Source organism: Apus apus, chromosome 25, assembly GCF_020740795.1.
Source record: "Apus apus isolate bApuApu2 chromosome 25, bApuApu2.pri.cur, whole genome shotgun sequence".
In the NCBI taxonomy this organism is placed as follows: Eukaryota; Metazoa; Chordata; class Aves; order Apodiformes; family Apodidae; genus Apus; species Apus apus.
This window is the reverse complement of record NC_067306.1, coordinates 1,509,314-1,527,966: the sequence shown is the minus strand read 5'-3', so window position 1 is coordinate 1,527,966 and position 18,653 is coordinate 1,509,314. Positions and strand designations below refer to the sequence as shown.

The following is an 18,653-nucleotide window of genomic DNA, read 5'->3' as shown; positions in this document are numbered from 1 at the left end:
CGGGACCCCCCCGGGAGCTCCCAAAGAACCGCCCCTGGACCCCCCCCCCCCCAAAAGAACCGCCCCGGGACCCCCCCGGGCTCCAGCGAGTCGGACGAACCCACTCAGGGGCTGGCACAGGCAGTGACAACCGCCCCCCCCCCCCCCCGGAGTTACCCTGCCCCTGCCCCTCCCACCCCCAAAAGCCACAAAGACCATTTAAAAACGACAGGAAAGTTTCTTAATTTAAAACAAAAGCCCCAGAAAGAAGCGCCCCGCAGCGCCGCACGTTTACAGGTGACTTACAAAAACCCCAGGGAACATTGTGCTGTGGCTGTGCTCTGCTCCCTCCCCCCTGGAGCAGCTCCCTTTGGGTCAAACACCATCAAACCCCTGAGCCACCAACTCCAGGTACTTCCCAGCAGGGTCTAACGTCACCCCCCCAAACCCACACCTCAAAGGGTGGCAGCATCGAGCAGAATTTTGTCCTTACTCCTGTATCTTTCTCCAATCCCATGGAATTAAGGTCAAGATGTGGATTTGTTCCCCTCAGGTTTTTAAGGACTAACAAAAATAGTGTGTTTTGCTGTTGTATAAAAGAGGTGGGATGATCTGCCCGAGGCAGGAAGCAGTTCCCACCCATCTGGTAATAACATCACCCCATCATCTGGTAGTAACACCCCAACATTATACCAGTCCAGGTGGAGAGAGAAGGAAAAGCTCTGACAGTGCCTTCAAAATAGAATACCAAGGCTCACAAGTTCTCCAGCAAAGGTCACACCCTCAGTACAAACCTAGCCCACCAGTCCAGAACACACCACGGGGGCTGCAGCACGGAATTCCAGCGCCTCCCTGGGAGATGGAAACAGTTCCTGTGGGGAGCAGGGAGCCTGTGCTGGAGGTGTCTCACCTTTGGGAATCAGTGTCCATCGAACTTCTGCACAGGAGCAGAGGAAGAACAAGTTTCATCTCTGCATGAAGTTCTTTTCCAAGGCAGCAGGAGTCCTCTGGAGGGAGTGGATGTTGCGCTTCACCCGGTCCTCCAGGCTGGAGGTGGATGCACTTTCCAGCTTCAGGCGGCTGCAGGAAATGGAACCAGAGAGAAATCAGCAACTTCTTTCCAAACGTTGCCCTGTTCCCAGCAGGATTCACCACCTCCAGGTCATCTACCTAAATTCACCTAACAGGGAAAGCAGCAGATTCTTCCCTGTCCAAGCCTGCACTGAACTGAGCACCTTCCAGCTCAGCTGGGACCAGATTCAACCCCTCCTTTCAGGTCAGGAAAATTTTCAGTCTCAAGTCTCCTCCACCTTCCCAATATAAGGAGCTGTTAATTACAAGTGCATCTGTCACAGGGGACTTGGTTGCTTTTCTGTGCAGCAAAGGAGGGAAAAGCAACGTGTTCCTGCACTGAGGGCGGCTCCTTGGGGAGCTCAAGTGCCAGAGCTCAGGCTGGAAATGACCACGGCAGGAGGAGGAGGGCACAGGGCTCCTTGTCCCCTCTCCTTCCAGCACTTCAGCTCACACTGCTGCCCTTTTCTGAGCCACCTCCTCCACCTCCCTCTTCAGACAACACATCAAGTCTGTCAGCTAAGCTGGTTTCTTCTGAGTGGGGAAACACACTAAAATACCCCCTTACAAGAGATTTGGCTCATGGAGAAGATCCATGGTGATTTTAAGCCACCCATGAGCATTCCCAGCTCTGGGCAGCCTCAGCAATTAACCATACATTCTTTTCTGATTAATTTATAGAGAATTACATGCTGCAACCACTCCAAAATATAGACCACTGGTCACAGGATCTCTCACACACCACTGCACTGCCTGGAAGGCCTTTGGCTGCACAAGGGACCACATCCCCAACTCCATTTGGAAGTGGTTTTATTTCTCCTCGAGCAGAGGTTTCAGTCCCTCTTGCTCTTGGCACACAGACTCCCAGTGGACCTGCAGGCCTAGAACTGCCCCAAGCTCCTACAACACCACAACTTTTTATTATCTGCATGGAAAAGCCTCTGGGGCCTTTCTACAGGATGGCAAAAAATGACTGAGCAGGCATTTCTGAGTGTGACAAGCAAGGTCATGATAGGAGCAGTGGGAAGCCCCATCCCTGGCAGTGTTGAAGGGCAGGTTGGATGGGGGGCTTGGAGCAACCTGGGCTGGTGGGAGGTGTCCCTGCCCACACAGGGGGTTGGGACTGGATGAGCTTTAAGGTAACTTCCAATCTAAACCCTTCCAGAGAATGTAGGAGCTTCATATGTCATTAGTTCTACTGTAAAATGCAGCAGGGACAGATCTTAGATCATGATCTGAAACACCCCAAGCCCTGAGGCCACCACTCACTGCTCAGCAGCCACGGGTCATAAAACCAGGTCATAAAAACACTCACTGGAAGAACTTCCCATCTCGGGAGTCGAGCTTCTCTGCTTCCCTCTCCAGCTCCTCCTCCTTTCGGTGCTTCCTGAGGTTGTTTGCTCTCTCCTCTTCCCTCCACTTGGCATTTTCCATCATTTCCTGCCGTTTCCTCTCCAGCTCCTCCTGGGAGATCTTTCTGTTGTGCAGGAAACCCCCCGCTGGGAAACACTGGCCCCTTGGCCTCACCCCCTGCCTTCTGCTCTTTAAGGTGATTTATAATCCCCCCCCCAAGCCCCAAATTAGGGCTGTTCAAGGTGGTTTTCCCTTTGGAAGTCCATCAGCAGAGCCTGTGTAGCACAGGCCTGCCTGCTCTGCTTCCCCACATCCCAGGAAAACTGGTTTCTCCCTCTTTTCAGCTTGTTTTTCATTCCCTGGTGAGATGAAGCTGCCCAGGTCGGGTTCTCCCAATGACAGTGAAACAGAACCTGCTAATTAACAGGCTGAGGGACAAGGAGTGACCTCACAGCCCTGCCCTGCAGGGGTGGGACACACGAGGAGAACCACCAACCCTGGGAACTGCCTTGGGAAGCCACTCAAGGCATTAACTGACAACCAAGCTCACAAGCACCAACCCAAGCACCTCAGGACTCTCCATCCAGCTTCCTGGACATTCAACCCAATCTACTTTATAGATCCCAGGATAAAATGTGGTTCCCAGATCACACCAGTTGCTTCCCAGTCAGCAGGACAACCTCCCTCCCAGAGCAGAGGGGCAGGACCTGGCTCACCTGGTGTAGCCCGGGCTGTGCTGGCGGCGGTAGCTCTTTTTTGGGGAGGGGCTCCTGGCTCTGCCCTTCTCCTCCCGACTGTGGCTGCAACCCAGAAACAGCCTTTTCAGGACAGATTCATATCCCACCTCTACACGTTCCCTGGACTTTTTTGGTCTATATCCTGAAACCAAGATGTCACCACCAACTGCCCATCCTGAAAACAAACTCTAATCACTTCACAGGATGGGAGGTTCCCACCTGTTTTCACCCAGTTTGGGGTTATTGCCTCAGCAAACATGGGATACCTGGCACCTGGTTGTATCTGCCTGTGGTGAAGGTCACTCAGTAGCCAGAAATGCCTTTTTAGAAGCACAAATCAAGCACCACCTAAAGGTGCAGCCAGGAGGAGGGTGCAATGACAGCACATCCCCTCCAGGAGGGAATCCTGTGGCTCCTGCCCAGCTCCTGCCTTTACCCCCAGAACTGGTGGAAAGAGCCTGAGCCAGAGGGATTGAGCCTGGAGAACCAGCAGCTCTAGGTTCACATCCCCCGGGTTGGCCCCACTCACTGTTTGCTGTGTCTGGAAGGGGATCCCGACCCCCTGCATTCCGGGTTCCTCTTGCCGGGGCGTCTCTGGGGGGAGCGGCTCTGGCTCCGGGAGCGCTCCCGGTGCCGCTGCGGGGCCCCCTCCTGGCCGGCCGGGGAGCTCCGGGGCCTCGGGCTCAGCTCCTGGAAACCGAGAGGGGCTTTCAGGAGAGGGGGACAAGGTCTTGAGAGGGGACAAGGAGGGAGGAGGAGACCTCGGGCGAGGGGCGCTGCAGGGAGGAGCTTCGCTGGGCTTTGCTTTTCCTTCTCTCTCCTCTGGGGTCTCATTAAACCCGTGTCCAAGATCAGTTCTGCCTTGTGTTCAGCAACTGAACTGTCTCCAAATTCAATCTCAACCTCATTCTATTCAATCTCAACCTCACTCTATTCAATCTCAACCTCACTCTACCCATGTCTCCAAATTTAATCTGACCTTGATTCTATTTAACCTGAACCTTATTCTGTTTAACCTGAACCTAATTCTATCATGCCTCCAAACTTCATCTGACCTTTCTTCTAATTTAATCTGAACTTCATTGTGTTGTGCTTGCAAATTTAATCTGAGCTTCATTCATCTGAACCTTATTACATTGTGCCTGCAAATTTCATCTGAACTTTCTTCTGTTTCATCTGAACTTCATTCTATTTATTCTGAACCTGATTATCTCATGTCTCAAAACTTGATCTGAACTTTATTCCACTTCATCTGAACTTTATATCATGTCTCCCTCAGAACCTTCCTGGAGCCAGGGAACAAACTCCCAAACCTTTGGCTCTTCCCTGCCCCAGGGCAGCTCTGCTGCTGGAATTGCTGTGACACCCACAGACTCACTTGCAAACCATATCCTGGAGCTCTGGAAGGAGCAGTTTTCCAGCAGGAACTGCTTGTCCTCTTCTGAGACCTGCAAAAAACCCAGGAGAGTTGGGAAAACAGCTGGAAGAACAACCTTCCAACACTGAAACGACGCAAAACAACAAAGTAACAACCCAGCAACATCTGGGCAAATTAGAAGCAGGAATCAGAAATAAGGCTCAGAAAGGGGACTGGAAAAAGCCAGATAACCAGGAAACAAAGTATTTTGACTAGAAAAGCCCCAAACACACCTGGTTTTGCCCCTCTCCCCATCACTGCTGCCACTGTCACTGCTGGAGCTGCGATGCCGCCGCTTCTTGTGCTTCTTCTTCTTCTCCTTCTTCTTCTTCTTCTCTTTTTTATCCAAACTGTTTTGCAGCTACAAAGACACCATCTAATTAGCAGGAATTCCTTGGCCAGTCAGTATCACCAGGCAAAGGAGGAAAATTCTCTGTGGAAAGACTCCAGGAACAAAACTTAAACCCTTTCACTTGCTCTTCCCTCAGAGCTGAGGAGCTTGGCGGGGTTTTCCCTGGTAAAATACCCAACTCTGCAGTTACTTTGTGGCATTAAATAAAAAATTCATCACTAGCTTAAAAACCACCAGAAGAGCAGGAAAAGCAAAATAAGATTGACTCTGAAAGGACAATAAACTCATTCCTGCTGAGACACTGATAAAAAACCTGGTTGGATTCCATCAGGGCTCTAGGAAGCTGAATTTATTCCATTTTAATATGAGACAGGAAATGGGATTCAGCTCCTTATCCTAAAAACACACCAGTTTTCACCCCTGACCCTTCCCTTGGCTCAGTGTTTTGTGCTTTCCAGGAGCAGGGAGGTTCACCTACCAGCTCTTTGATTTTCTTCATCTTGACAGGATTATTCAAAACTTCTCTCTTCTTCTCCTCCTCCCTCTTCCTAAAGCAGAAAAACAAAACAAACCCACGCTGAGCATTTTGAAACAGCTGGAAGTGTCTTTTCATGAAAGATCCAGATGAAAGGCAGGCTCTGAAAAGGCATGATGGAGGAAAACAGGGAAGTTTTGGACCTTCAGAACAGGTCCAGCTGAGGGGGGAGTCTGCCCTGTTCCCCTGGAGGTGCCACCAGGAGGGGAAACATACACCAGCTGTGCCCATCTCTGCCTCCCACACTAACTACAGCAGCTCCCAGAGTTCCCAAACAGCCAAAGGAACAGTCACACCAGGAGCTGGGACAGGGATAAAGCAGCCCAGTTCTTTGCCTGCATCTCCCACTGCTTCCAGCTCCACCTGCAGTACCTGATCATGAACAGTGGATCCTCCCGGATTTTGTTGGCCATGTCCAGGACAGAATTGGCACCTGACTTGGCAAAAATGGAGCCTGGGAGGAGCCCAGTCTCGTTGGAGCAGCCAGCATCCTTCTCTTCACCCTTCTCAAAGATGTATTTGTCCACGGGGCGCCCCATCAGGTACTCCTCTCTGTTCACCATGCCCCCTGGGCCCTGGTACATCCACTCCAGCTTCTCTTCTCTTTTCCTGTTGCAAACAAGAGCATCTCAGTCACCTCCTGTCAGCTCTGGAGCTACATTTGAAGGCACAGAGGGCAGAGGAGATGTTTTCTTAGCAGAGACATTAAACCAGTGGTTCTGTCACGGGCAACCACATAGACCCATGGAACATTCTGGGTGGGAAGGGACCTCAAAGATCATCTAGATCCAACCCCCCTGCATGGGCAGGGACACCTCCCACCAGCCCAGGCTGCTCCAAGCCCCATCCAACCTGCCCTTCAACACTGCCAGGGATGGGGCAGCCACAGCTTCCCTGGGCAACCTGGGCCAGGCTCTCACCACCCTCACAGGGAAGAATTCTCTCCTCATGTCTCACCTCAATCTCCCTCTTCCAGTTTTCATCCATCCCCCTTGTCCTCTCCCGCCCTGCCCTTGTCCCAAGTCCCTCCCCAGCTTTCCTGGAGCCCCTTCAGGCACTGGAAGCTGCTCTAAGGTCTCCCTGGAGCCTTCTCTTCTCCAGGCTGAACACCCCAACTCTCCCAGCCTGTCCAGGAGCTCCATCTCCTTCCTGTGCCGGGGACCCCAGCCCCGGGCACACCCCCAGGCCGTGCCCGCCCCCCGGTGCCCCCCTCACCGCACAGTGCCCATGTCCTCCGCGTATCTCTGCATCTCCTCCCGCGCTCGCTCCTCCTGCAGCTCCCGCTGCAGCTCCTCGATCTTCTTCCTCTCGGCCTCATGTTTCTGCTCGGCTTTCCAGACCTTCTCCACATTCCGCAGGGTCTGGGGGTGCCAGCTCTTCTTCAGGTTCTAACAGGACGGGGTGGGGGGTGGGGAGAGGGAGAAAAACGGGCCCGGGTCGTGACCAAAGCTCCGCCAACCCCCCCCCCCCCGAACCCGCGGGTCCCCACGGGCCGTTCCTGGCCGGTAACCCCGGGGCAGGGGCCGCGCACAGCCGGGCTCGCCCACCGCCCTCCCAGCGGGACCCACAGCGCGGGACGCGCTGGTTCCCGCTCCCCCGGGACCCGGGGGCTCCGGTGCCGGCACCGGGGACCGGCCCCAGCCCCGGCAAACCCGGGCTCGGTGCCCCCGGGGGAGCCGCTCGACCCCGGCCCGGGACCCTCCTCACCAAGTCGCCCCCTCCCATGACGGCGGCAGCTCCGGCGCTTCCCCACCGGCTACCGGGACCGGGTGTGCGTCATCACCGGCCGCCGAGGCACCTCCTGTTCCGCCCGGCGCGGCTCACACGTCGTCACCTCCGCCGAACCGGCGAGATGGCGGAGCCGGGACCGGCTGCGAGCGGTAGGGACAGGGAAACACCGACAGGCCGAGGATGACCCCCCCTTCCCTGGGGAAGGGAGCTGGTTGGGCGGCGAGGAACAGCCGGGGCTGCCCGGTACCGCCAGGACGGAGCCCGGGGCTGGAGGTTCGGTTCGTTCCCTCCCCGCGGCAGCTGCTGGTGCCCCCGAGCCCCCCGGCAGAGCTGAGCCCCGAAACCCCCCGGCAGAGCTGAGCCCCGAGCCCCCCGGCAGAGCTGGGGGTTCCACCACATCCAGCTGAGGCCGCGGGGGGGGGAGAAGCGGGTCCCGCTCCCCGCTGGCGGCTCGGGGGGCCGGGGGGGTTTGGGAACTCCCTGGCCCGGCAGACACGAGCTGTCCCCTCCCGACCAGCGCTGGACTCGATGGTTTCAGGGGCTTTCCCCCCCCCCCTCAGTGATTCTGTGCTGTCATTTCCAGTTTCGGCGCTGTCGCCCACGCTGCTCTGCGGAGCCCGCGAGGAGTTTGCGCTGCGGTTCCGCGCTGAGGAGGTTCCAAGGGGAGGGTGGAGGCACCAATCCCAGAGCGGTGCCTGGGAATGCCCGGAGCGGGACGGAGCCGGGGGACCCTGCGGGGCTGGAACTGCGGGTCAGAACCGGGGACCCCGCGGGGTTTGAACCCTGGTCCCGCGGTTCCCGGCCCCGCGCGCTGTCCCGGAGCCACCCGGGGCCGCCCGACCCCTCCCCCCCCCCGGCCCCGCGCCCCGGGCACAGCTCGAGGGGCAGAGCTCCCGGCTGCGGGGCCGGAGGGCGCGGGTTCGAGCCCCCGGGTAGGGAGGACAGCGATACCCACCCGCGGGCTGTATGGCCACAGCCCCCCATCCCAGATCTCACCTCCAGAGGGGACGCGGTCACAGCCTGTGGTTGCTGCTGCAATGAATGAGAATTATTCAAGCAGGAAACAAACTAGACCCATTCCCCCCTTACCAGGTGACCACATCCCAGTTCCTCTCCACCAGCACCTCTTTTCTCTCCCACTGGTCTCTGCACAGACTCTCACTTGACACAGCAACAGTGTCCTCAGTCTTGAACATTTTCCCCATGATTTTCTTGCTCCAGGTGAAAAGAACAAAGAGGAGGAGAGTTCAGGCTGATCTTGCCAGTGAAGAGACACCCCCAAATCCTGAGGATTTAAAAAACATTTAGGGCTGGAAGGGGGCACCCAGAGTTGAACTGGGGACCTGTTGATCTGCAGTCAAATGCTCTACCACTGAGCTATACCCCCTGCTTCCTGGGAACCTGCTTCTTAATTACTGCCACAAACACCTGCTAATTAATCCCAGGACAAGGAGCAGCCACTCATTAAGTGCTTGTCTCTCTCCTCACCAAAAAAGTCCTCTTCCTGGGGACATCTGCTGCTTCCCCCTCCCCAGCACCCAAGGGGAAGGAGGACAAGGCCTGCAGACACTTTGTGGGAGAAGTGCTGGAAGGGGCAGCTCCAGCCGAGTTTTTCTCGAGGAAAAGAAGGAAAAAAAAAGGGGAGGGGGCGCCCGGATTTGAACCGGGGACCTCTTGATCTGCAGTCAAATGCTCTGCCCCTGAGCTACACCCCCCGCTGACAACTGCAACTGGGGCTGGAGCCCTTGAGGAGCTCTGCTGGGCCCCTCACCCTCCTGCTTCCACCCTGCGACTCCCCAGTGCCCCTCATCCCACCCCAACCCCTGCCCCTCACCACACGTACTACCAGGTTCCCGAGGGCCAAGCTCATCCATTCCCAGTTCTGTCTCTAAAACGTCCCAAAAAGAACACTCGAGTTCCCCACCCGGCTGGAGGTTGCTCCACCACCAGGGGGGTCACCTCCCTCTTCCCCTCCCGGCTGCCCAGAGGCAGGAGACAGTGAAAAACAAACACCCAAAGCCTTTCATCCAACTCCCGTGCCCTGCTCTGCCTCAGAAATCCTATCAGAGAGTCATGAAATGCCAGGTTGGACCTCAAGGATCATCTGCTCCAACCTTTAAAACTCTTCACAGCTCAAAAAAACCCAGCCCAGGCTGTTAAAACAGATCAGGAGGCAACATCTCTACTCCAGTGGTGGTTCCTTACTCTTAAGAAGGACCCTGCATTTCCCCCCTGGTCTGAGGAACAGCTTCTTCATCCCCAGTGGGTTGGAAAGGTGGTCACAGCTCAGAAAGATGTGGACTCCAGGGCAGATGTGGAGAGCTGAGGTGACAGCCAGAGCAGCCCTCGTATCCATCCAGGGCTTCCAGGGCTGCTGGGAAGAAGCCTGGACTGCTTTGCTGCTCCATGTAACAGCCCATGGAGAGCAGAGCAGCCCTGTCCTGTGCCAAGATTCCCCTCCCCAGCTGCTGCCAGTGCCCAGCTCCCCATTATCCACTGGGAACATCCAAGGAACGATTTTTAGGCCACAATGCTTTGCAGACTCAGGTCAGTGAGCCCAAAGAGCTGCTCAGAAACTCCCCACAACCCCCTAGAGATCCCTGGTGCTCGTGTCCATCACCCCCAAGGACTGGGCTCCACCAGACCCTCTCCAGACCAAAAGCTTCAGCATCAGCTCAAAATTACCAGGAATCTCTTGAGCCAAAGGAAAAGTGAAGCGCAGTGAGAACAGGTTCATCCTGGGGCAGATGGAGCCAAGGGGCTGTAACCAGGCAGGGGGGCAGCAGCCCCAAACCTGCCCCACGTGCTTGGGTCAGTCTGGGTCACCAGGCCCACAATAATCCATAGGATCATCATGGAATGGTTTAGGGTAGAAAGGAACCTTAAGGATCATCTAGATCCAACCCCCCCTGCAGGGGCAGGGACACCTCCCAGCAGAGCAGGTCACACAGCCCAGGCCCAAGGCCCCTCTGGTAGGACCTGCAGGTCACATCCAGACACATCCCTGGCTCTGCCCCAGCCACAGGAACACCAGCACCAGGAGCTCCTGCACAGCCATCCCTTCCAGCTCCAAGGAAAGCTCAGGTCACCTCTCCTGCCTGTCCCCAGGGATGGAGAGTCTGGCACCAGGTGCTCCAGCCACCACCTCAGCCACGTGTCCTTGAGTGTCCCCAGCAAGGCCCAAGGAACCTCCTCCAGAGGCTCCTGCCCAACCCCAACCTGCAGTTCCTGGGACAGAGCAGGATCAGACAGGATTCCCCACTGGAATCAAATTGCCCCTTCTGGAGGAAAATTCCAGACCTACCACAGACAAAGGGCTTTTCTGGACTCCACCCCGTGTCTGTCCACGTGTTCCTAACTGGGATCATCAGCCAGTGCTGCTAAAATTCAAGTCATTCCCATGCAAACCCTTCCAGGTATTTTCCAGCAGCTCAGGAGCCTGCCTGGAAAAAGAGAGACTTAAACCTCCCAAGCCCACATTCCTGCTGAAGCACGTCGTGCTGGGAAAGCCTGTCCCAGAAGTAACTTCCTGGTGACCAGACTGTCCCGAGGAGGCCAAGAGAAGACAGCAGGGGTTTGGAAGAAGGGTTTTTATTGGTGGCAGGGCTCAGGCGATGCTCCCGGCGTTGGAGGCGATGCGGGGCCACAGGTCAGCACATTCCTTGGCCACGGGGCCTGTGATGGCAGAGCCTGGGGAAGGGAAAACAGCAGCACCTTGGAATGGCTGGAACACACCTGGACGAACAGCTCCGGGCACTGGCCTGAGGGGTCCAGGGAAGGTGGGGAGGGTCTTTGGAACAGGGCAGGGAAGGATGGGATATGGAGGAATGGATTTGAAGTGGAAGAGGGGAGGCTGAGGTTGGACATGAGGAGGGAATTCTTTGCTGTGAGGGTGGGGAGACCCTGGAACAGGTTGCCCAGAGAAGCTGTGGCTGCCCCAGCCCTGGCAGTGTTGAAGGGCAGGTTGGATGGGGCTTGGAGCAGCCTGGGCTGGTGGGAGGTGTCCCTGCCCATGCAGGGGGTGGGACTGGATGAGCTTTAAGGTCCCTTCCCACCCAAACCAGTCTGGGATTCAGTGATTCCCTGAGCCCAAGGAGACTCTGGATCCCATCCCAGGACACCACAGCCCCCTCCCCAGCACCCCCAACCTGCCACCCCCTTCTCCCCATTCCCCTCCCACCCAGCAGGTTCTGCTCCTCACCTTTCATTTCCCCTTTATTATTCACTATCACCCCCGCGTTGTCCTCGAAGTAGAGGAACACCCCGTCCTTGCGGCGGTAGGACTTGCGCTGCCGGATCACCACGGCCGGGTGCACTGCGGGGAAGGAGCAGCTGGAATCACACACACCCCGGGAAACGGGCAGACCAGGGGGCAGAGAACCCAGGGAACTGTTCTGCTGCAGCTTCCACCCCCACCCGTGCCTTTGGGGGTGGGTTTTTTCCATCTAGAGAAGCTACAGTTGATGGTCAGACGTGGACGTGGAGCTGATCATGGAACAGCTGCCTCTACACTTGGAATGTTGACTCTTTTCCCACTTTCTTGCCCTTATTTCCAAACACAAAGTGAATTCCCAGAGCCACTCGGCAGGAACCCCTCCCTGTGGAGCAGCAGGCAACCCCCTCCCGGGGCAGGATGTCCCACCGCTGACTGAAGTGCCCAGCAGGGGCTGTCACCTCACCCAGAGCGATGTCCTCGCTCTGCCCTTCCAGGACAACTCCCCGGGCCACGGCACAGACCCAGCCAGTGCTTTTCAGAAGGGGGGGAGAAAACATTTCCGGGATCCCTGCCCACACTCCGCCTCAGGAACCACCCTCCCTCTCCCCCCACCCCTCAGAGCAGGGCCGTTCCGGGCAGGACCACCAAGTCTCTCCTTACTCACCCTTTTTCCTCAGCTCCGGTTTCCCCTTCTTGACCGTGGCCATCACCATGTCCCCCACCCCAGCCGCCGGCAGCCGGTTCAGCCGCCCCTTGATGCCCTTCACGGAGATGATGTAGAGGTTCTTGGCTCCTGCGGGGGGGGAAAACGCCGCCGTGAACCCGCCCGGGAACTCTGCCCTGGTCCCCATGTCCCCTTGTCCCCTTGTCCCATCGCCCATTGAAGCCCACGGCACGAGCCGCCGCTTCACCCACAGGCGACGCTTCTGCTCTTTCCTTCCACGACATCTCGCTCAGCCACCAGCGCAGACACAGCGAGAGCTTTTCAGAAGGAAAACCGGGGTCCCGGCGGACCCGCCGGGGCGCTCACCCGTGTTGTCCGCGCAGTTGATCACGGCGCCCACCGGGAGACCCAGCGAGATGCGGAACTTGGCGCCGGAGGAACCGCCGCGTCCTGGGGGGAGGGAAGGAGGCTCAGAGCCGGGAGACACCGCTCAAGGGGCCCCGGGGAGCCGGCCCGGCCCGCACCGCCCCGGGACGGAGCGACGGGCACCGCGGCCGGACGCCGCTCCCCGGCCCCCAGCTCCGCCAGCCCCCGCCCGAGCGGCCATCCCAGCCCCCCCCGCGCCGGGACGCGCCGGGACGCACCGGGACGGCGGATGGCGCCGGATCCCGCGCGGGCCCCGCGCCCGCCTCACCTCGCTTCGACATCTTGGCGCCGGAAGAGGGAGAGACGCGCGGGGCGCGCCGGGATATGCGCTGGCCCCGCCCCCTTCCGCGCCGCCGGCGTCACGTGACGGGGCTGTCACGTGGCGCTGCCGGCGGGAGCCCCGGGGCGCCCCCTGGAGGCACCGGGAGCAGCGGGAGAACCGGGAGCACCGGGAGCGGCCCCGGGAGGCACTGGGAGCACCGGGAGGCACCGGGAGCGGCCCCTGGGGGCACCGGGAGCACCGGGAGGTCCCGGGAGCACCTGGAGCGGCCCCTGGAGGCACCGGGAGGCACCGGGAGGTCCCGGGAGCGCCCCCTGGAGGCCCCTGGAGCACCGGGAGACACCCGGAGCGGCCCCGGGAGCACCGGAAGGCACCGGGAGAGGCCCCGGGAGCCCCTCAGGCCGCACTCCCCGCTCGCCTCGGGCCGGCCCCTGGTGTGCGCCGCGGGCACAAGGCGGAAGGGTTTCGTGCCGGTCCCCGGCGAGAATTAATTTGGGGCGAAAATCCTTGAATTTCGATTTCTGGTTTCGAGGAAGAAGAGAGAGAGAAAAGGAGAACGGGGGGGGGGAATAAAGCACCAGAGTAAGAAAAAAAAGAGGGGGCACCCGGATTTGAACCGGGGACCTCTTGATCTGCAGTCAAATGCTCTGCCACTGAGCTATACCCCCGCACGCTGCAGCGCCCGCCGCGCCGCCCTTCCCGGGCCCTGCGGGACCCCCGGGACCCGCCCCCGGAGCGCCCGGGAACCTCCAGAAACAGCCCCTGGGGCAGCGGGACCCCAGGGAACCGACTCCAGGAAAAGACCCTCCGGGACCCGGCGGATCCCCCGGGGAACGATCCCCCCCCGGGAATGATCCCACTGGAAACGATCCCTCCGGGAACGACCCCCCGGGAACGACCCCTCGGACATGATCCACCCCTGGGACCCCCCGGGGAAGGCACCTGCGGACACGGGTCCGTCCCCCTCGGTGTCCCTCACGCCCGAGCAGGAGGGGTCGGTGGCCCCGGGGGACCCCTCCCCACGGGCACAAAGGCAGGAGCCACACGGGCAGGTTTGGGGACCGAAGGTGGGGACAAACATCTGCGGTTCATGCCCAAGGACTCCCGGTTCCTGCCCGGAGCAGCCTCAGCTGGAGGGGGTCCAGGGTGGGCTCCTTCTCTCGCCCTGCTCTGGAGAACCGTGCAAAAAGAATAAATTTTTCTGTGTTATCAGAAGAAATTGACCCTGTCTGGGCTTCGCTTCCCTGTGAAACGATCAGCCCCTGCACGCTCTGCTGGAACTTCACCACGAAGTGAAGGAGATTTTTGCGTAGCAACAGCAAATAATTGTTCATTTCTTTAGGGGTTGCCTAAATCTGATTTCGGGAGGAAAACACGAGCCGTGCAGGTTGTCATGTTGCATCCACCTGGTCCTCTGAGGGCTCTTTGTGGAGCTAAGAGAGCAGCCTTGGCAGCTTGAGAGCCAATCATGGGAAATAGGTGTTGAGGGTGAGGACTTCAGATGGCAAAGCAGCGTCTTCTTGTCTCAGAGCTATAAAATGAGCTGCTATCAGTAAATGTGGGGTTTGTAGGCAACGAGAGACTAGAACTGAAGTGTTACCTGGTGAGAAAATGCAGCACGACTGGGGGGCATCTTTCTGAGGGGGGTCTTAGGAGGTCACCCCACCCCTGTCACCCCTCAAAGTCACCCTGGGGGGAAAGGGCAGGCCCGGCTGCAGGGTGACCCCAGGCAAGGGGACAGATGCTTCCATGATGCAGCTGATGGAAAGAAAAGCAAAAAAGGGGAAAGAAAAACTGCAGCGGGAGCCAAGAGTCGGTGGGGAGATGGTCTTGCCCCCCCGCCCCGGGAAGCAGCAGAATCTGGGGTGAGGCTGAACCCCAAAATTCTGGGTGATAAAACCCCTCCCTCCCCCAGCAGCATCTCCTGAGCCCAGCGAGGAAAAACCACCCACAAACATCCCAAAGAGAAGCAGAAAAACCTCATCTGATTTCAAGCTGCCACGGGGCAGGAAAAGGGTGGGAGGGCTGGGGTTTATTTGGGGGGGGGGGGGGGGGAAGCTGGGAGAGACGCTGAGAAAGGGAAGGAGTGGGCGCCTTTGTGAGGGGGGATCGGAAAAGCTGCTTTTTCAAGCGAATTTGAAGCCTAAACCTGACATGAATAAGAAGGAAAGACCCCACCACCACTTTCCCGCACATGCGCAGCCCCCGCTCCACGCGGCGTCCGCGCGTGGAACGGGGGCTGCGCATGTGTGAAAAAAAATCCCCCTCCCCGAGGGAAAAAAGGGGAGGGGGGGAAAGAAAGGGGAGGGGGTGGGCTAAAGAGACCGGGGGGAGGGGAGGATGTGTGCGTGTACACGCGTGGGTGGGCGCCCCGCCTCCTCCGCTCCTCCCCTTCCCTCCCCCCACGTCTATTTAGCGTCGCGGCAGCGCGGGCGGAGGCTCAGAAGCAGCAGCGAGTGGGAGCTGTGGGTCCTTCCCTTTCCCCCCCTTCATCCCCTTTTTTCCTCTTTCCCTCCTTCCCGGAATATTTTTTTTTTTTTTTTCTCTCCCTCTCCCCCCCCTCAACCATGAATCCCAACTGCGCTCGTTGCGGGAAGATCGTTTATCCCACGGAGAAGGTGAACTGCTTGGATAAGGTGAGTGTGGGGGGTTGCCCAGAGGGTGGGTGGGTGGGTTGGGTGGGTTCGGGGGGTGCCCGCTAGCGTGGGATGGTTCCCCCCTCCTACCCGACTCTGTCGCAGGGTCCTGGGGGGGGGTTCCCACGCTCCTCCTGGTCCCGGAGGTGCCTCCTTCCCGTGTATCTATAAAATAGATATAAAAATCGAATTAACTGGAAGGCAGCGGCAGCCCCCGCGGCTCGGGCGGCGGCAGAGGCCGGTGGAAAGCAACAGCTAACGCTTCCCAGGAACCTCATCTGGTTTCCATTAGCCCAGCTCCTTGGTTTCTGGTTGGGTTGTTTTTTGTGTTTTTTTTTTCCTTTCTTTCTTTCCTTCCTCGTTTTTCCATCCCAATCCACACTTCCCTGTTCCCGAATTCCATCTCTTAGAGTTTGTGCTGCCTCCCTTAAGTGCCCCGAGCCTCTCTTTTTGGAGTGGTTTCTCATTAAAAACCATAAAGCTTCCATGGAACCCGCATCTGTGGGAGCTGGAGGTGAGGAAGGCGATGGGGGGGGGGTCCTCCATCTCCTGCCCCCTCCCCACGGATCCCGTGGGATTTGCCTCCGAACCGACCCCTCCTGGAGAGCGGAGCCGCTCTCCCTCCCCGCCCCCCTCCCCCCCCCAACTCTTCCAGGCTTCTGGGACGACCAGTTTAAGGACTAAAAAAAGTAACTGGAAGAATGCGCGGCCGAGGGCAGCGGCATTCCTGGGCTCCAGCAGACCCTGCTGCCCGCATTTTTCACAGATGATGTTTCTTCCTGGAGCCGGGAATGGCTGGAAGCTGAACTATCAGCCCAGTGTCCCCGGCACCGTCCTGCCTGGTGGGAGCCGGGAAGTGGCTCCGTCTGCAGGAGCCTGCGCTGCCCTCCAGTCGCTGCGGGTCTGGGAATGGTGGAGAACTGGAATGGGAAGGGAGGGATGACCCGTCGCTTCCTCCTCCCTGGGGTCTGTGCTGCTTCTGAGCTGGAGATGGTGTGTGGCTGGAGGGCAGGAGGATCCTGAGACCACGGCTGGTGGCTGCTGGGGAGCAGGCAGGAGCCTGCAGGCTTTATTTAATGACTTTAGGGGTCTTATTAGTCTCACTATCTTTAGATTTCCACCAGTTACTGCGTGACCAGCCTTGCCACACACCCCTGACTGAATGGCTCCCCCTGTTACCTCTCCCAGTGTACATTTCTCCTGGTGTTTCAGGCTGCTGAGGAGCACCCCCCCACACACTTCCCATAAAAGCTCAGGACCAGCCCGGTGCTGTTAGAATTCCTGTTCCCACCCCCCGGGTTTCACCCTACCCCGAGCAAAGTCGAAAGGGCAGCTCCGGGGTTGTTTGCATAAGCGCTGGAGTTGAAGCACAGGAATAAGGAAGGGTTTGGGGAGGGAGGGAAGTTTGTGCTGCTGCTGCCTTCGAGCTTCCAGCGCTGGGGAGTTGACAAGCAGATGTGCCCGATGTTCTGGAAGTGAAATCGGGACAGTTGGGTTTTCCCATAAAATCATGGACTGGCTTAGGTTGGAATTGACCTTAAAGATCATCAGGATCCAACCCCCTGCATGGGCAGGGACACCTCCCACCAGCCCAGGCTGCTCCAAGCCCCATCCAACCTGCCCTTCAACACTGCCAGGGATGGGGCAGCCACAGCTTCCCTGGGCAACCTGTTCCAGGCTCTCACCACCCTCACAGGGAAGAATTTCCTCCTCATGTCTCACCTCAATCTCCCTCTTCCGGTTTTCATCCATCCCCCTCATCCCATCCCTCCCTGCCCTTGTCCCAAGTCCCTCCCCAGCTTTCCTGGAGCCCCTTCAGGCACTGGAAGCTGCTCTAAGGTCTCCCTGGAGCCTTCTCTTCTCCAGGCTGAACACCCCAACTCTCCCAGCCTGTCTCCAGAGCTGCTCCAGCCCTCCCATCATCTCCGTGGCCTCCTCTGGACTTTCTCCATGTCCTTACGTCGGGGGCTCCAGAACTGGACACAACTCAGATTTACAGCAGAGGAGGGAAAGTCGCTGCTTCCTCCCGCGCTGCGGGGCGGGGACGCGCCTGGGGCCAAACTCCTCCTGCCTCTTGACTGTTCACTTTGTCACCTTGCGACAGGCAAATGTCCTGCTCGGGGAAATGGGTGTTGGTCCCTTCCCCCCGCTCCCCAGATAAGGTGCTGGGTGACGGGGTTGGCTTCCGCTGGGGAAGTGACATCTCCTGTCCTGGCTGGGTTTGGTGGTTGCAGCTGCTGAACCCACATGACTTCTTCTCAAATGAGTAGAAGTTAGAATTGGTGCGTTAAACCTGATCAAGGCTTTCACTGCAGCCCAACGAGCTTCTCCTTGTGTTGTCCTCCAACCTTTGAGACTCCTGTCACGTTTGCTCCCGGGGGTGTCTGTGCTTGGTAGAGGGATGTTCTGCAGCTGTAGCATGAGCCATAAACAGATACACCAACATGCTCTGGGAGCTCTGAGCCCAGGGCTGCTCTGCTGCGAGGGGCAGAGCTGCTTCCCGGGCTCCATCCCTCCAGGATCCTGCCCTGGGCTGCAGCCAGGTTCTGCTATAGGATGCAACCTGCTGGGACAAGGGGTGAGCTGTGCCCTGCAGCTGTTCCCCTGTTCAGCTTCCAACTTGGGGTTGAAAAGCACATTATGGTGTTAATGCTTCTCTAAAAAAACCTATTTGAAACTTGTCCTCTTTCTCTGGAGGGTGCGTGGTAGCCCTGCTGGAAGCCTAGATAGCTGCAGCTCCCCTGTGCCCCGCAGCTCTGCCTTCCGTGCTGGTTTAGATTCCTGGATGCTGGGAGTGGGAAGACTGAGTGTAGGGGTAGGCAGGGTTAGGGGTGAAGCCCTCTGGGTAGCTCAACTGCCTGCTCAGGCTGCAGAGGGTCCTTGGCAAGAGCCACAGGAGAGAGACACCTTAGCTGAGCAGTGTCTGATGCAAACTGAGGCAAGAATGTGCATTAATTGCTCTCTGGCTGGGGGTGAAGCTGCCTGAGCACATCTCTGCTGCGCTCAGTGGGGAGGCTGCCGTGGGGAGGGAGGGACAGCTGGCCTTGTCACATAGCCCTGGGCTCTTGGGAGCCCGGGTGCTCCTGCGAGGCTCTGGAGCTGTCAGCTCAGCTGTACGTACTTGTTGTGGCACCTCTGGCATTTGTGCCCAGCTGTGACAGCGCTGGCAGCAGCTGATGGCCTCGGAGGGCTCTGGTAATTACCTCTCATGTGGCTGTAACAACTGCAAACACTGACACTTCCGTGGGCTCGGGGC

The 18,653-nt window shown here is 58.3% G+C and overlaps 3 protein-coding genes, 1 long non-coding RNA gene and 3 other non-coding genes across 7 annotated transcripts in view; 1 reads left to right on the top strand and 6 right to left on the bottom strand.

The window, feature by feature from the left end:
- Positions 1-197: 197 nt before the first annotated feature.
- CWC25 (CWC25 spliceosome associated protein homolog) lies at positions 198-7,402 on the bottom strand. The gene is made up of 10 exons (XM_051640511.1): positions 7,152-7,402; positions 6,660-6,832; positions 5,817-6,053; positions 5,388-5,457; positions 4,791-4,918; positions 4,519-4,588; positions 3,670-3,830; positions 3,120-3,203; positions 2,366-2,527; positions 198-1,059 (listed from the first exon to the last, which is right to left on the bottom strand). Exons 1-10 carry the CDS (start codon positions 7,167-7,169, stop codon positions 945-947), a joined length of 1,218 nt encoding a protein of 405 aa, XP_051496471.1. The 5' UTR covers positions 7,170-7,402; the 3' UTR covers positions 198-944.
- Positions 7,403-8,490: 1,088 nt separating this feature from the next.
- On the bottom strand, positions 8,491-8,562 carry TRNAC-GCA (transfer RNA cysteine (anticodon GCA)). The gene has a single exon. It is a non-coding gene; the product is annotated as a tRNA-Cys (tRNA).
- Positions 8,563-8,818: 256 nt separating this feature from the next.
- On the bottom strand, positions 8,819-8,890 carry TRNAC-GCA (transfer RNA cysteine (anticodon GCA)). The gene has a single exon. It is a non-coding gene; the product is annotated as a tRNA-Cys (tRNA).
- Positions 8,891-10,750: 1,860 nt separating this feature from the next.
- On the bottom strand, positions 10,751-12,834 carry RPL23 (ribosomal protein L23). Its single transcript, XM_051640525.1, has 5 exons — positions 12,750-12,834; positions 12,422-12,505; positions 12,056-12,184; positions 11,377-11,490; positions 10,751-10,865 (listed from the first exon to the last, which is right to left on the bottom strand). The coding sequence occupies exons 1-5, from the start codon at positions 12,760-12,762 to the stop codon at positions 10,783-10,785; spliced, it is 423 nt and encodes a 140-aa protein (XP_051496485.1). The 5' UTR covers positions 12,763-12,834; the 3' UTR covers positions 10,751-10,782.
- A 523-nt stretch (positions 12,835-13,357) lies between these two features.
- TRNAC-GCA (transfer RNA cysteine (anticodon GCA)) lies at positions 13,358-13,429 on the bottom strand. Its single transcript has one exon. It is a non-coding gene; the product is annotated as a tRNA-Cys (tRNA).
- A 615-nt stretch (positions 13,430-14,044) lies between these two features.
- LOC127394314 (uncharacterized) lies at positions 14,045-15,564 on the bottom strand. The gene is made up of 3 exons (XR_007891616.1): positions 15,488-15,564; positions 14,362-14,519; positions 14,045-14,292 (listed from the first exon to the last, which is right to left on the bottom strand). It is a non-coding gene; the product is annotated as an uncharacterized LOC127394314 (long non-coding RNA).
- Positions 15,193-18,653, top strand: part of LASP1 (LIM and SH3 protein 1) — a 30,436-nt gene continuing 26,975 nt past the window's right edge. The window contains exon 1 of the mRNA XM_051640158.1: positions 15,193-15,397. Coding sequence (XP_051496118.1) covers positions 15,329-15,397 — 69 coding nt within the window. The 5' untranslated portion in view covers positions 15,193-15,328. The remainder of the gene's footprint in view (positions 15,398-18,653) is intronic.